The sequence below is a fragment of the Mus caroli genome, chromosome 6 (assembly GCF_900094665.2).
Source record: "Mus caroli chromosome 6, CAROLI_EIJ_v1.1, whole genome shotgun sequence".
Classification (NCBI taxonomy): Eukaryota; Metazoa; Chordata; class Mammalia; order Rodentia; family Muridae; genus Mus; species Mus caroli.
Window position 1 is genome coordinate 146502313 of NC_034575.1, and position 17187 is coordinate 146519499.

At 40.0% G+C, this 17187-nt stretch overlaps 1 protein-coding gene across 3 annotated transcripts in view; it reads right to left on the reverse strand.

Moving 5' to 3' along the window:
- Ipo8 (importin 8) overlaps window positions 1-17187 on the reverse strand; it is a 62131-nt gene that overhangs the window by 22597 nt on the left and 22347 nt on the right. For all 3 annotated transcript variants that reach the window (XM_021164776.2, XM_021164775.2, XM_029478481.1), the window contains exons 9-16: window positions 14359-14493; window positions 12375-12474; window positions 8651-8727; window positions 8225-8341; window positions 6911-7000; window positions 6448-6613; window positions 5355-5515; window positions 3425-3550 (exon numbers count right to left, since the gene is read on the reverse strand). In XM_021164776.2, the coding sequence (XP_021020435.1) occupies window positions 3425-3550; window positions 5355-5515; window positions 6448-6613; window positions 6911-7000; window positions 8225-8341; window positions 8651-8727; window positions 12375-12474; window positions 14359-14493 (972 nt within the window). The remainder of the gene's footprint in view (window positions 1-3424; window positions 3551-5354; window positions 5516-6447; window positions 6614-6910; window positions 7001-8224; window positions 8342-8650; window positions 8728-12374; window positions 12475-14358; window positions 14494-17187) is intronic.

The window sequence follows — 17187 nt, forward strand, 5'->3', positions numbered from 1 at the left end:
GTATACACTATTCTGCCTGCATATACACCTACAGGCCAGAAGAGGACACCAGATCTCATTATAGATGGCTATGAGCAACCATGTGATCACTGGGAATTGAACTCAGGACCTCTGGAAGAACAGCCAGTCTCTCAACCGCTGAGCCATCTCTCCAGCCCATTTATAATATTATAATTTTTAGGGTACAGTTTGATAACTTGCTATATGCTAAACTGCTATTTTGAAGTTCAAATAATTAAAAATCTAGAATCTTCCAATATCCTTAAAATAGCAGATAAAAATAAACCTACTTGGGTACCATTTTAGAGTTCCAAGTTTTGTCCTTTCTAAGTAACCACAGGTGTGTTTTTATTTGAAAGAAGTATGACTTCCAGAATTTACTTTTACTAAGAGGAAGTTCAAAGTTAAGGAATAAGCAGGAGAGATGTCTGAGCAGAGAGTAGTATATTAGAGCCCAGTTCTGTTCACAGGACAGATGTGTTGAGGTTTGGTCTTGCTGTAAGTGTGGGGAAGGGGTGTTGGGGGGAAGACCTGGAGTCCATACACACATAGAACCAAGTGATGCTATGTGACCTCAAGTTATTCCTGACTGGTAAATAAAGATGCCAACAGTCAATAGCTGGGCAGAAGAGACATAGATGTGGTTTAGGATTCCTGGGCTTTGGGAGGTTGGGTGGACCATGACAGGGAGAAGAAGGTGAAGGAGGAGGAGGAAGATGTCATGGGTTAGGAGTCAATAGAACATGGCCCTAAGGACTAGCCAATTGGAGTTAAGAGCAGCCCAGATGAAACACTGTAAATAATAACTTGAGGTTATTGATAGCAAACTAGATTCTAATAGCAAGGAGGGTAGATATCTGCCCAGATCTTGTGCTGTTTAAGGCTTATTATAAATATAAAGGTTTTGTATGTGTCTTTTATCCAGAAACTGAATGATCAAAGGTGATGTATAAACCCTGGGTCAGGATTAAAAATTTCAACAACATAGACGCTGGGCAGTGCACAACTTCCTGTAGTAACTGCAGCCCCTGAGTATAATGCACCTTCCAAGAGCATGCACACACACACACACACACACACACGTACCTATAACTAAAATACACATATATGTATGTAACAACTAATGAAAAAAGAGGCCATGAATTTGAAAAAGGGCAAAAGGAGTAGGAGGGTTTGCAGGGAGGAGAAGGAAGAGAGAAATGGTGTGCTTATATGATAATCTCAAAAAAGAAATACTTTTTAAAATTTTGTTTTGTTTTGTTTTGTTTGTTTTGTTTTTTGTTTTTCGAGACAGGGTTTCTCTTTATAGCTCTGGCTATCCTGGAGCTCACTTTGTAGACCAGGCTGGCCTCGAACTCAGAAATCCGCCTGCCTCTGCCTCCCGAGTGCTGGGATTAAAGGCGTGCGCCACCACGCCCGGCTCTTAAAATTATTTTTAATCTGTGAAAAGAACAGGTGATCAGCAAATTACTGCTGGTTTTGCTTCTAATTATGCAGAAGGCTTTACATTTTCATCTGTAGGTATGAAGCCAGATGTGATTTGCTAAGTATGCCTCAACCTTAACTCATGCCTCCTTTGCTAAGTATGGTAACTTTGAAGGTTGAACACTACATGAAGTTTTTAAAAAATTAATAACAAATTCAAAATTGCAAGATGCTTTCATTTTCAAATTTATGCAGTTTTCTCTCTTCACAATACCCAGAAGGTTCAAAACTACATGAAGTTTAAAAAAGAATATCAAATTCAAAAATGCAAAATGCTTTCATTTTCAAAATTATGCAATTTTCTCTCTTCACAATACCCATACTTGGGAAAACTGAATTCAATGATTTCTAAGGTATTGTGAAATTAAAAATAAAGGTGAAAGTATTATTGGCTTAAGTATAGCTACTCTAAGTCACTTTGGTCTAACTCACTGGTTACTAAAGACCAGAGTTTCAACATGAAAACACAAAAATAAAATATTGAATATGAAAATTAAAGATCCACTTAAAGGTCTTAGGTACAGGAAGGACCGGCAGAGTAACACTGCACTACTTCAGCAAGCCCCATGGGTGCCTGACAAACACAGATGAATCTGCAGTCACATGGCTAACAGCAGTGTAACTGATACCTGCTTCCCAAACCCTCACTTAACTGAGCAAATCTGTCACTACTAAACATAGGAGTCTGTGCTCACAGGCACAATAAGCACATGGCTAATTTTCTTTAAGGAAAGGCCATGTTCCACGTGGGAAGGAGAACTCTGGGTTTTCATCAGGAAAGCTAACATGTGACAAGAATGGCCCAATGCAAATTTAGCCAGACCATTTGTGACCAGGTACAATAGCCTTCAGCCTCCTGACCCTCACTTCTGCCTTTGCAAAGAGACTTTACTACCTATTAACATCCTTGAACCAGCTAAGTACTGAATACAGCATCTAAACTCTTGTTCCTGAGCCTCAGCAGTTGACTCCTGGCCAGAGTTTACTCCTAGCCTTACCTCTTAGTAAGAAGGCCAATCACCTCATCAAGGCCAGCCCTGGTTACAGAGCAAATCTGGGGCCAACCTGGGTGTCTGAAGACCTTGTCTCAAAAATTTAATTCTATTTTACCTTAGTGTTCCTCTGAGAGTTGGATGTCTTCAAGTTTTTGCTTACTCCTCTCCAGTCTTACTGCACCTCTTACATTACAACTATGTTCCTTTACTAATACTGGCCACTGTAACTGAAAGCTCCATCCTTCTCCACTAAGATTAGACTGTGGGTCCTAGAAGTCAAGACCCTTGTTCTATTCAAAAAGCAATTCACAGAAACCTAGCCTGGCACACAGTAGATATGATGACCTGAACTCAGATTAGTGCAAAGGCTAATACTCTTGACTTTCAATAAATGTGCAATTTCCTAGCTCAATTATCTTAATACATTACTTTAAAATTTGAGAGCAACTTATTTGCTTGTGTGTTTGGAAAAAGGCTTTCACTACCTAGCCCAGGCTGGCCAGGGACTTGTAGTCTTCCTGCGTAAATGCTGAAACGAGGACAATTTTTAAAACTTACCAATATAATGAAAAATAAATCTTTAATACCAAGACTGGAATGGTGAGACGGGTCAGCAGGTAGGATCACTGCTCATAGTGCTGGAGAAATAGTTCAGTGGTTAAGAGTGCTTGCAGCTTTTTCAGAGGACCTGGGTTCATATCCCAGCACCCATGTTAAGCAGCCCACAACTGCCTATAACTCTAGTTCCAGGAGATCTGATGTCCTCTTCTGAGGAAAGCCCATACGTATATGCACACACGTTTGATATACACACACAAATACGTAAATGTGGCATGTACACACACATACAAATAATAAATTAAAAAGACAAGAATTCATAACCATTGGTCACATAAATTTCAGTTAATATAACCATTCTAATAAAACACAAGGTGCCCACCCACCTCTGGATGATCTTCCACAACTGTTAAGATAGTGTCGATGGTGTGTAAAATCCCCATGGCCATGACAGTTTTGTCTTCAATTTCTTCATACTCATCACTCTGAAGAACTTTACCAAATATCTCGGCCTGTGAACATTACATCATAATACATGTAATAATATTATATACATTATATTATATTTGCTACCATGCCAAAGGAGTAGGCACTGTACACCCAAATGCTAGCATTTCTCAGACACTAAGTTCTGCACTTTGTTGATCGAATCACCTTTTTTCTTGCAATGACGGATCCCGGCATGCTTTAAGTATAACCACCCTTTTGTATCCATTGTAGTCACATACATGAAACACTTATTAAGTAATTTAACCAATAGCTAATATTTATTTAACTGTTAATTATCTTTAGGCGAATAAAACTGAAATCTAGAAACACTGAAAACAAGTGTTTCTAAAAAGAAAAATGTGACAGAATATTTAGAAAATGAAAGCAAAGATCACTCAGAAAATTATAAAAAACAAAAACCTAGACACAGACAAAAATAGAAGAAAGGGTATACAGGCAGGATTCAGTTCCAGTCTGATATCTACATCAGGAAGTACAAAAGGTGGGTTACATTAAAAAAAAAAAAAGAAAGAAAATACCAAAGAGGCAACAACAGCAATAAACTATTCTCCTGGGCTGGCAAGATGGCACTGTGGTAAAAGCACTTGCCACATAAGCTTGGCAACAGGAGTTCAATCCCCAGAACACACATAAGTTTGGATGAAGAAAACTAACCCCATAGAGTTGTTTTCTCTCTCTCTCTCTCTCTCTCTCTCTCTCTCTCTCTCTCTCTCTCTCTCACACACACACACACACACACACACACACACACACACATACGCCCTATGTATAGAAGGAAAATGAGATTCCAATTCCAAGTGCTCATGTTAAGAGTGTCATTATGGCTGGGTGTGGTGGCACACGCCTTTAGTCCCAGCACAAGGGAGGCAGAGGCAGGTGGATTTCTGAGTTTGAGGCCAGCCTGGTCTACAAAGTGAGTTCCAGGACAGCCAGGGCTATACAGAGAAACCCTGCCTCGAAAACAAACAAAAAACAAACCAAAACAAAACAAAACAAAAAGAGTGTCATTATGGCATTTCAGGATTTACAGATAAAAGGAACTATCCTGAATGGGGTTAATTTAAGGCTAATCAGTCCAGCCTTAGGAATATCTGAATGATCAAATACTGTCATATTAATATTTTGTTTACAAATAAAACTCAACTCCAAATTCTGGAGTTTAACTTATTGGGAGGGGAGGTTGTTGGTTGTTTGAACTCCTGGGAGCTTTTCTTTTTTTTAATGTGTATATGTGTTTTGCCTCCAAATATATCTGTGCACCACACACATGGCTGATGCTCACGGGGGTCAGAAGGTACCAGAGCCCCTGGAACTGGAATTACAGACAGTTGTGAGCTGCTGAGTAGGTGCTAGGAATTGAACCCTGATCCTCTGGAAGAGTAGCAAGAGCTCTTAACCACTGAACCATTATCTCCAGCCCTCATTAAGGGCTCTTTACCAAACTAATATACACTTAGCTCATTCTTACTCCTGCTATGTAGCTATTTCTTCCTGAAGGGAGTGAAAGGAAGAGGAACACTTATAAGACTTCAGAAGTAAACAAAAATTACAAGGCTCTTAGAAGGGAATTCAGCAAGTTCATAAGATTCACAAGGCTCCTCTCCAAATTATAAAGACAACAAGTGCAGGGGGAGAGTGAGTTGCTTCAACATTATGCAGGGAGCTCCAGGGATGCAGCTTTCATGGTCGGTTACCCATGTTGGAATGAGTTTTTCAGTGATGTGGCACCCTTGAGTCAGCCATTCTGTACATAGCAGGTTTCTGTAAGGAATCACATCTCTCCAGCAGAAGCCAGCCATCACTTACCAAGTGCTGGGTTGTGTCGACAGCGATGGAGGCCACATCCTGACTGTACTCACATATGAGCTTCTGGATGACATTGGTAACATCGTCATTCTCCGTCTCTCTGACGATATGCAGCAGCTCCTGCATGATGAATCTCACGTACGGTTTCATGTGCTCCTTGGCTAATGCAGTCAGATAGATGAAATCAGCAAGAGCTCATCACTCAGACATGGTAACACCAAGATAAGGCTCTAGACGTTGCTGTGCTGTGGTGAGCAAGCTACAAAGCCATATTAAATAACCTTCTGGAGTCATACAGCATCAGGCTGTGATGTTCTGCCTAAGGAATAATTCTCCCAACTCGAAGGCCAAAAGTTCTACATCCTATGAGACACTCTAATTGCACAAATGCTGTGTCATGAGCCTGACTGTGGATCCAGATGACAAGTTGAAAACCCTTGCCCACAGAGACTATGGTCCACAGTGAAGAGAACCATCACTGCCCTGCCCAATCTTTACCTACCCTCCTCAGAAGATCTTTACACCTCATCCAATCTTCCTGCTAAAACAGGACATAGCATAAAGCTAAACTTACCTGCAAAGGTTATTTGGACCTTGAATAGAACATCTTTGTGAACAATCCAACAAACTGTGTCACTGCACACTGGAAATATTACCTGCTACTTTCTGAACTAGTAGCACCATGGAACCCTAGAGTTGAATCTTGGTGCTATCCAATCTAACTTCTTAAACTGAGACAGGAGGAAATGAAGGCCTAACAGGTTTAGAACCTTGCCAGTCTTTAAGCTGCAGAGAGAAGCTGGATGCCCTGCCCACTTTCATGTGGTCAGTCAGAGAGCACCAAAGCTGGTCCAGGTACCTTACTGCCCAGCTTACTCTACTACCCAGCAGTTAGTGTTTCTGACTAAATTTTTCTGGAAACCACAATCCACAGAACTAAAATGGGCAGAATAAATGCCTATAAAATTCAGAAGTGGAGCAAGGAATCTAAACTTAGGATCCTCTGGCTTAGAAATCTGCTTCTTTAAAGAAGGAAGTGAGTGAGATTATTTAAGGCTACTTATTTAAAAAGAAAAGATACATGTGGCATCACCTTGTGCCTGGTTGGAGATCAGCGACTGCAGTGCGAGGGCTGCTTCCACCTTGACAGGCATCTCCTCGTCTTCAATCAGGCTCTTCTTGGCTAATTCTACTGCATTTCTGAGGTTGAGCTCATTGTGAAACTTCAAAGAACTAAATGCATGCAGCACCCAGCAGGACTGCAAGGAAAGAAGGGGTACTAACTGGGGTGGCAGTGCTCTGAGGCAGTGTCGGGGCAGCCACTGGATGGCATGCATCACTGTGTCAGGGGCAGCCACTGGATGGCATGCATCACTGTGTCAGGAGGCAGCCACCAAGATGACCACTCTGTGAGTGTCAAGGGGCAGTCACTGGCATGACAGCACTCTGTGACAGTGTTCCACATGAAAAGCCTTTCACCAAATCATCACATTCACTTAAAAACTACCCTACAGGTAGAGATCTTAAGATTCATAACAGATATAAGGAAAACTTACTCTAGCTCGAAGATATCCCAGGTTAGACAATAATAATGGAAATACATGATTCTGCAGGAACAGCTCAATTTGGTCCTTGAATAAACTCTTCTGTTAGGAACAGAAATTCAATTTTAGTGTGCCAATAACTATATCATAATTTCCAAAAAGTATGCTTATGATGACTTGTAAAATTGTTTGATATATACTCTGCATCTTTAAAACAAGTCAGAAATCGCATCTTAGATCAATCTTATATTATTAACTGATGTTTGTAGACAGAAGAAATTATACTAAAATCATTTCAGATTTTTCTTACAGAGCTACAGTTTCACGATGACAAACTTGCAAAAGTAAATTTTCTTTTTGTTAAGAAAGTAGATGACAGAGCTGGTGAGATGGCTCAGCAAATGAAGATGCCTGCCATCAAACCTGATCATCTGATTTGATCCCTAGGACCCACATGGAGACAGGAGAGAACTGACTCCCAACTCCCACATGTCCTCTGACCTCCATACCTGTGTTGTGGGACACACACACACAAAGGGACATACACACACACTTAAAGGTAAGTAAATAAAACATAAAAAAAATTTTTTAATCCCAAAGAATAATAAATATATTTTTAAAAATAGATAACAAAAGAAAGGATATTTATAGGAAGGTGACTAGAATTAGTCACCAATAATTTTCATTCTTTTATTGGCTTGCGCTTCAGAGCTTTATTAACTTAAATTTTGATAATCTAAGCTGGAAAAATGGCTCAGTTCAAACAAACTGAGAAAATGGCCATCTGCTACACAATGTGAAGACATGAACTGAGATTTCCAAATGGGTCAAAAGCAATGGTACATCAAACCTAAGCATGTGGGTAGTAGAGCATACAGCATCAGGTAGGTCCCCAAACCTCAATGGCCAGCCAGTCTTGCAACTGGTAAGTTCCAAGCCAATGAGATACCTGTCTAAAAATAATTAAATACCAGCTAAAGAGATAACTCAGCAGTTAAGCGCTCCCGCTGCTCTTCCAGAAGACGTAGGTTCAAGTCCCAGTACCCACATCGCATCTCATAACCTTCTGTAACTCCAGCTTCAGGGAATCTGACACCTTTTTCTGGCTTCCTGAGGCACCAGGCATGCATATGGTATTCAGACACACAAACAAATACCCATAGACATAAAGTAAGAGAAATAATAAAAATAAATAAAATGGGGAGCCATAAAGGAAAACACCTGACTCCAAACACATGTATATATACATAAACATACACACACTATCACATATACACTACACAAATACCCTCCACCACATGAAAAAAAGAAACTGATAGTCTTAACCTTCAACAAAATCTCAGCCAGGGAACCAATCACATGCAGGGCTCCATCTTTCTTCCTAGGGTCAAAGTTCGGGTCTGTTAGTATCTGATAACAGAACGCCATCATTTTTGGCAATACCTAAAGAAAGAGAAGAATCTATTTCAATCTGTGTGAATCTCCATCTTGTCACTACCGAGCTAAGTATGAGCATTTTCGAATTTAATTGTCAAAATTAAAACTAGTTTATTGCATTTTACTCATCAACTATAAGCTCAAGAAGAAGGTATCAAGGATGCTTCAACCTTTTACTTGAACAACCACAAAAACTATTTAAAGTGACAGGTTATAAGTAATAATGATATATATTTTCAAGTATTAGGACATATTAGGATGTCAAATCAATATGAACTACCTCTCAGTTTTAAACTACAAAGAACAACTGTATACCTCTTTTCTTTTCTTTGCAGCTGTATACAAGAGGGTCTGGGCCGCTGTGGTAGGAGAAGCATAATCTTCGAAAATATCTAAAATGTCAGAATAAATCTTGGTAAAAACACAACTCTTCATTATACAGATTTTAAACCTGGCCAGTGGTTTACAGACTAAAGCCCCAAGACTTTCGTACATAATTTATGAGTTAGCATGTTTAGTTAGCTTGTGCTACTTTTCAAGAGAAAGACGAAAGAAAACTAGTATATCCCAGGATTCTATTTCTCTGAACACAGGTAAAGTGCTTCACTTCTATATTAAAATACAACAAAAACTTACTCAGAGTACCCTATGTGCCAGGCTCTAGGCTCTAGGGATGCAAAGATCGAATATGGAAGCTTCCAAGGCAGAGACAGAGACGACCCAAATGTACTACAGCAGGCAGGCTGAGAGCACAGATGTGGAAGGGTTAGGAAACAGTGACTAACACAGAGAAAACCCTGCTGGCCCATTCTCTGTTAAGTAACAAGAATGAAGTGACCAGTAAGTGAGGAAGAAAGTCATCCATGGGACTCTAAAGACAAAACTTCAAGCAGAGGAAACGGCAAGGATGAGTTCTAAGGAGTACCTGGCACTTAACAGCACTCAGTGGATGATGTATCAAATGCTGAAGCACTTACATACTACTTAACACCATAAACACTTCCACAGTTTCACAACAAGCTGTTTCATTAAGAATCTGAAAACGAGCTGGAGAGATGGCTCAGCGGGTAAGAGCACTAACTGCTCTTCTAGAGGTCCTGAGTTCAAATCCCAGCAACCACATGGTGGCTCACAACTACCCATAATGAGATCTTATGACCTCTTCTGGTGCATCTGGAGCGAGCAGGGACTGAGTGAGTGGGGCTGACCAGAGTGAGTGGGGTTGACTGAAGCAAGCAGAGGTACTAAAATTCTATTCCCAACAACCACATGAAGGCTCACAACCATCTGTACAGCTGCAGTGTACTCACATACAATAAATAAATACATCTTTAAAAAAAAAAAAAAAGAATCTGAAAACTTGCCAGTGGCGGTGATGGCGGTGCACACCTTTAATTCCAGTATACTCAAGGAGCAGAGGCGGGTGGATCTCTGAGTTTGAAGCCAGCCAGGTCTACAAAGTGAGTTCTAGGACAGTCAGGGCTACACAGAGAAACCTTGTCTCCCAAAGCATGTATACAAACAAGCACATGCATGCACGCACACGATTACTCCATGCTTACCACGATTACTACAACCTTATACACTAGGACTCCAGTTCCTTACTCAGTTTCACAATACTGTTATCTTATTCTGCTCACCGCTAAAACCACTGGATCTTAGAGAGCACTCACCTTCAGGCTTCCACAACATCAAAGTCAAAGGTCAGGTCAGGTTTTACCAAATCTAAAAACACTATTCTTGGGAACTGGTACAAAGCTGATTACAGAGTATGACAGTAATCATCAGTATTAATATTAATATAATTAGACAGGAGTAATAAATGCAATAATTTTCTCCTCTGTGGTAATCTGAAAACACAATGCCTATACCAAGTGACTGGAAGAACCACTCAACCAGGCCAGGAGAAAACGACTAAGGGAAAAGCTTTCCAGTGATTTTTTTTTTTCAGTTACAAATACTCTTCTGACCAACTTGTAAAACACAATTATTATATCTGTGCGAGATTTTGCCTTCATGCATGTTTGTATACCCCATTCATGTAAAAGGGTATAGGCCACAAGAAGGTTTCAAATCCCTGGAATTGGAGTTACAGACAGTTGTAAGCTGCCATGTGGGTGCTGGGAATCAAACCTGAATCCTCTGGAGAAGCAGTGAGTGGTCTTAACTGCTGAACCATCTCTCCAGCCCCAGCTGGTGAAATTTGTAAATACCCATGACAGCAGAAAGGCTGAGAACAAGCATGAAAGGGCTTTATTTTTATTATTGTATCATAGTGTAAAGATGACAAAGCTATTAGTTGTCATCTTTAAAAAGAGATACCATTTTACCAAAATAAATAATAAATTAAATAATGTTAGGCCTACTAAAGTTAAGTAAATACACTATACATTACAAAAATCAAACAGATGCTAGGTTAAGAAGTTGGACACAGTGGTACACATATATAATCCCAGTGGTGAGGAGGCTGTAGCTAGATTTCTGCAAGTTCAAGGCAAGTCTGAGAAAGACAAAAGAGTCTTACTCACAAAGTCAAAAGAAAAAGAGACCAGAGAGATGGCTGAGTAGTTAAGATGGAGCTGGAGGGTGTCTGAACGGTTAAGATGAGGATGGAGAGATGGCTCAGTGGCTAAGAGCATGTTCTGCTCTTCCAGAAGACCCAAGTTCAGTTCCCCAGCACTCACATCAGGTAGCTCACAATCACCTAACTCTAACTGCAGTTCTAAGGAATCAAACACTCTTCTGGATTCCTTGGGTACCCACACATACATGGTGTGCGTGTGCATGTGTGCGCACATACACACACACACACACACACACACACACATCTTTTAAAAATAAAATAAAAAATGTTAACTTTTTAACTAAAGAATGCCTTAGGGTTGGAGGTTAGCTCAGTGTAGACTACTTACTTACCTAGCATGCATGCTGCAGAAAGGCTTAAATTCAATCCCCAGCATACCTTGCCAGGTAGGATAGCAAATACCTATAAACGCTGCACTCAGAAAGCTGAGTCAGGAAGGCTGCCAGGAGTTTGAGACCAGCCTACTACATACTGAGTGAAATCCCATTCAAAAAAAAAAAAAAGGAAGAATGTCTTCATTCTTCTGTCGAAGCCAACAGGGAAAGGTGCAGACACAGGAAGAAAGGAAAGCAAGTCCTGCACAGAACTTTTCAAGGCACAATGGAGAAAGAACAATGTTCCTCCTTCCCTCGTTCCTCCTGGAATCAGAGCATGCTAAGCTCTGTAACTCAGGAGCCCACGATGTAGGCCCCGTCAGGACTCTATGCTGAACTTTGGAACCTAAGACATCTAACTCAAGAAGGGAAACAATTTTCTTACAGTACCTTCAATACATCTATCTCAGTTCAAATCTGGCAATCTTCATTTCAACATTATTGAAGGCAGACTAGTGCCAATTAAGACCAGGAGAAAATAGAAATGAGAACAGAAAAAAAGAACAGAAAACAAAGCAAATAAATATGGTAACATTGTCACTCTCACATATCTCCGATACACAACAACATCTGCAAACTGGTTTTACCCAGACAAAGGGGGAGTTGTAACCAGCAACCTACTCAGCTCAACAGCTTCTAGAAAGATCCAAGCCAAATAGATCCCCAAAGGAACTGGGTCACATACAGTGAGGCCAATGAGGGAAATCCTATTCCCTGATGGAATATGTAGTCCAAAGGAGTGGGAGGGTGGGGATGCACCAAGCTGAGGTGCTTCCCAAATGTGCAGGAACCAAAATTCTCCCAGAATATGCATGCAATGTGGTAACACAGAGGAGGTGGTCTCACCATTTCAGCCTCACAGCCTGTGTAGCCAACCACTCTGCAAAGACCTTAGCTCTGATGAAAGAGATGAATAAAGCTACTTTCATCTCCCTCACCCGGAGGCACAAAGCTTGGCGCAAAATGACATGAACTTTTCAGAACTTCATAGCTCATCAAGAAGAGCAGAACTGGTTCAAAATATAAGTTTAGTTGTATTTACATATGCAGGACGTGCTGAGGGAAAACTTGTCTCAATTACCAAATTTCATCCTTATGTATTCATACGGATCTTCTTGCCACAGCTCTTCATCCTCGTCTTTATAACACATCACAGAAAAAATCACATCTTCAGAGATATTCTATGACAAGAAACAAACAAGACAACTGGGTACAGGCTAGTCCAACAAGACTCATAACATTAGTTTTCCAGTTACAGTAATCCTTCTCAGCCTGCATTCACACACATAGGGCCCAACAGCTGAAGACTCAGAAAGACTGAATACTTGGAAACTGGAGGCTAGAAGCAGAAAAGACCAGTTAAACGATGCTCTTTGAAATAAGGACAAGAACAGCAAAACTTTACTAACAAACCAACAGTAAACACTCCATGATTTCTAGTGGAAGGAAAATGCCACCAGGGTCACATTTACTGTGACATTTCTCATTGTGAAAATGTTTCATGTGTCTACGTTAGTCCTAAGTATCAACACATCAACAGCATTGTGTGTTTTCTGCTTCCATTTCCAAAACACTAGTACTCTACTCCACAGCTGTGTTTCAGGGAAGGTTCCTAAGCAGCCCAGGAACAGAAGTCAAGATCACCAGGCAGTAGTGGAGCACGCCTTTAATCCCAGCACTTGGGAGGCAGAGGCAGGCGGATGTCTGAGTTCGAGACCAGCCTGGTCTACAAAGTGAGTTCCAAGGCCATCCGCCACTTAATAGGGTCACTCTGGGCTACTGTCTCAAAAGACAAAAAGAACTCTAAGCATGGCATGGTGGTACATGAATTAATCCCAGCACTCAGGAGGCAGAGGCAGGTGTATCTCTGTGAGTTCAAAGCCAGCCTAGTTTATATAGTGAATTCCAGGACAGCCAGGGCTACACAGAGAGATCTTGTCTCAAAAGAAAAAAAGTTACACCAAGAACTCAGAGTTTATTGGAAGTAGAGATTCACTTTTTGATGTCTTCAAATTACCCAATTATTTATTTGCAAATAAAATGAATATACTATCGATCCATCATTTACCATTTTGGTTTCTTCAATTATTACAAATAATGATGTTAAATTCTATTTTTTCTAGAAAAAAATGTTAATGAAAACAGGGTTATGGGCTGGTGAGATGGCTCAGTGGGTAAGAGCACCCGACTGCTCTTCCGAAGGTCCGAAGTTCAAATCCCAGCAACCACATGGTGGCTCACAACCATCCCTAACGAAATCTGATGCCCTCTTCTGGAGTGTCTGAAGACAGCTACAGTGTACTTACATATAATAAAAATAAATAAATCTTTAAAAAAAAAACTTATTAAAAAAAAAAGAAAGAAAAGAAAACAGGGTTAGACATTAATAAAAGTTTTTAAAATTTAATAAAAATTTAAAGAAAATAAAAATAATAAAGCTGTTTTTAACAAAACAAGACTTCAACCTCTGCTAAAGAACTGAATCCAAGAAAGGAAGGAAGTTAAGAAGGAAGATAGGCTGGCCTTTTGAAACATAGCCACAAGAGAAAAATCATTTATCAGACATCATCTTCTGTAAAATACCACTCCCTTTGTAAAGCCCTACTGGCAGATTCAAAAATGTTTTCAGACAAGGGTCAAGGAAGCATTATGATGTGCCTAACAGAACAGAAACTAAGGTTAAATAAATGACTGAAGGAACCTATGCCAAGCCTCCCAACTCACAAACCTCAAATGCTCCAACTTTGCAAGCCCTTTATAATGTAAGGCTGTACTTGTGAGAAATTATTGCTACTGGAAACAAAGATGAAATATAAAACATAAGACTAAACAATACCGCTGGCAAGATGGCTCAGTGGGTAAGAGCACTGACCATTCTTCTGAAGGTCCCGGGTTCAAATCCCAGCAAGTACATGGTGGCTCACAAGTACACTGACAGCTACAGTGTACTTATGTAAAATAATAAATAAATCTTTTTTTAAAAAAAAAAAGGCTAAACAATACCTACCTGATCTAGAAAAACTTAACAACCAACAAAGGTTTAGAGAGCCACCACCAACACTGACCTGTATATGTGGCTTCATCTGCTTCCAAGTCACAGCATGGACAACCCCTTGGTTTAGGTAGTTGAATGCTTGCTGAAGAACACGGGGGGCTATATACTCTTTCTGTCTGTATTGGTCTAAAATTTTTAGTAGTACCTACAGGAAAACGGGTGGAGGTTGAGAGGGAGGAACACAGAACAATTACTAGGTTAAAAAGGAAACAGTGTTTATGGTATGACATAAAATACTATAGAGACACCAGGCTATGCAAGCGGATTTAGGGAAGATAATGTGAGAATCCTCATGCAGGCGTTTTACTTTTTAGATAGGTCTGTGTATTACAGTGAGCTCAGAGATAGCTCACTGAATTTTAAGCATTTTTTTTCTTCTAACATATATGCTACGCAGAACAAGTCTATTTTCTAGTCCATGGCATGTGTGCTGGTTTGAGTGAAAATAGCCCCCTATATGATCACAGGGAGCAGCACTATTAGGAGGTGTGGCCTTGTTAGTGTAGGTGTGGCTTTGTTAAAGGAAGTATGTCATGGGGGGGGGGGGGCGCGCTTTGAGATTTTTAGCTGCTCAAGCCAAGCCCAGTGTCACTCTCTCTTCCTGCTGCCTGCTGATCCAGATGTAGAGCTCTTAACTATCTCTCCAGTACTATGTCTGCCTGCATGCTGCCATGCTGCCCACCATAAAGATAATATACTAAACCTTTGAATTGTTTGTTGGGTTTTTTTGTTTTGTTTGGGGAGGGGGAGTTTGTTTTGTTCTTTGGTTCTTCAAGACTGGGATTCTCTGTAAAGCCCTAGCTGTTCTGGAACTGACTCTGTGGACCAAGCTGGCCTCCTGAGTGCTGGGATTAAAGGCATGTGTCACCATTGCCCAGCCACACCTCTGAATTGCAAGCCAGCCCTATTATAAATGTCTTCCTTTATAGGGGGTTGCCATAGCCATAGTATCTCTTTACAGCAGTAAGACTCTTCAATTTTCAATACAATTACAGATTTTACTGAGTAAACATTTCAATACAAATTACACATCAGCCCATGTTCACATAGCACCAAAGCTTAGACCTTAATCAGAATATAAACATTCTTCTAAAAAATAGTACTGATTTATCCAATTATTCTTTCAAATAATTGAATTAGATCCCTAACTAACCTACACACAAAATAAATTCCAGATAGGTAAATACTTTAACAAGTTAAAAAAAAAATCTGGGCTGGCGAAATGGCTCAGTGGGTAAGAGCACTGACTGTTTTTCCGAAGGTCTTGAGTTCAAATCCCAGCAACCACATGGTGGCTCACAACCACCCGTAATGAGATCTGATACCCTCTTCTGGTGTGTCTGAAGACAGCTACAGTGTACTTAGATATAATAATAAATAAATCTTAAAAAAAAAAAATCTAAAGCATTAAGTTCCTAGGAGAAAAGTGTGGGATATTTATATTTTATAATCTCAGGCCACCAACAATCTCTGTAACATAACACAAAGTTGACTTTTCTTATGGGCTGGTTACAATCCTGTTTATAGGAAAGATCCCTGAAGCAGCTGTGACTGGCTCCAGGGCCTTCAGACACAGCACAGGGCTCCTGCCTCCCAATTCTTAGTCCTTATCACTTCATGTGTCAGCTTACAAGTGAGTTGCTAAACCTTTCAAAATATGGACAAAATTTATAAATCAGAATATCAATTTTATACAAGATGACTAAAATCTAGGTTAGTAAAATGTGTCTGAAGTCCTACTATGACTAGAAACTGCTACAATGGCAGCCAAAAGGGTGATACTGAACAAGACAGTCCTGACACAGCTGGGGCTCCAACAAAGTGGAGGAGATTCAAAACAGCAGCAGAGGACAATTCCTGGCAAGGAAACTATTTTAAATATCAAGAGCATATGTCTTAGGTAACAATTCTGGCAAAGACACACGGATATGGCTGTTTGTTTGTTGTTTGAGACAGGGTTTCTCCGTGTTGCCTTGGCTGTCCTGGAACTCCCTCTGTAGACCAAGTTGGCCTTGAACTCAGAGAGACCTGACTACTTCTCCCTCTTGAATGTTGGGATTAAAGGCATGTTGTTGCCACCACCCAGGCAATTATTTTTTTAATACAAGTAGTATATGCATATGTATATACATGCATGCTTAAATGACACTAGAAAATTCTAAATGGAGTTCAAGTGGCATCAATGTCAAGACACTTCTTGGAGTTTAATAGCAGCAGAAAAGAGCCAAAGACTCTGCTCTGAATAGCTGAACAGATAATTTTACTTATGATTTACTAATTTCCCCCAATAGAGTATCTCATGAGCAACATATCAAAGTACATCTCAGAAACCATTTCACCTTTAGTCACCTTTGAAGTACTTAATTTCACATTACTGAGAGATTTGTGAAAAATCTATAAACACCTTCTGTATCATTGAAACTCTGGCTTATGTCTAATTAAGCAGGCTTGGCTTTCCTACAAGGGTCCTGACACAGCTAATTACTAATTATTAACTCCCATTTAAAAAAAAAAAAATAGCAAACATATCATGATTCAGTTGGCAATATTTGATGGTCCAATGATCAGAGTCCACTTGTCCTTTGCAAGTTTTGAAGTTTTTAAATGTTAACATCAGCAGCTTCTCACAAGTTCCACGTTTTTTCTTAAGTGGAATAAATTCACCAACTTCCTTGAACATGTGCATGTTTTTACCTGAGAGTCTTCATTAATACCTAAGCTTGACTATTTTTTTTTTAACTTTATACATTGTAAAAGTTAGACCATCTCCCCCAACAATGCATGATGTGAAATTTACAATGTACCCCAATCCCACTCATCTTCCTATCTCTTCATATCT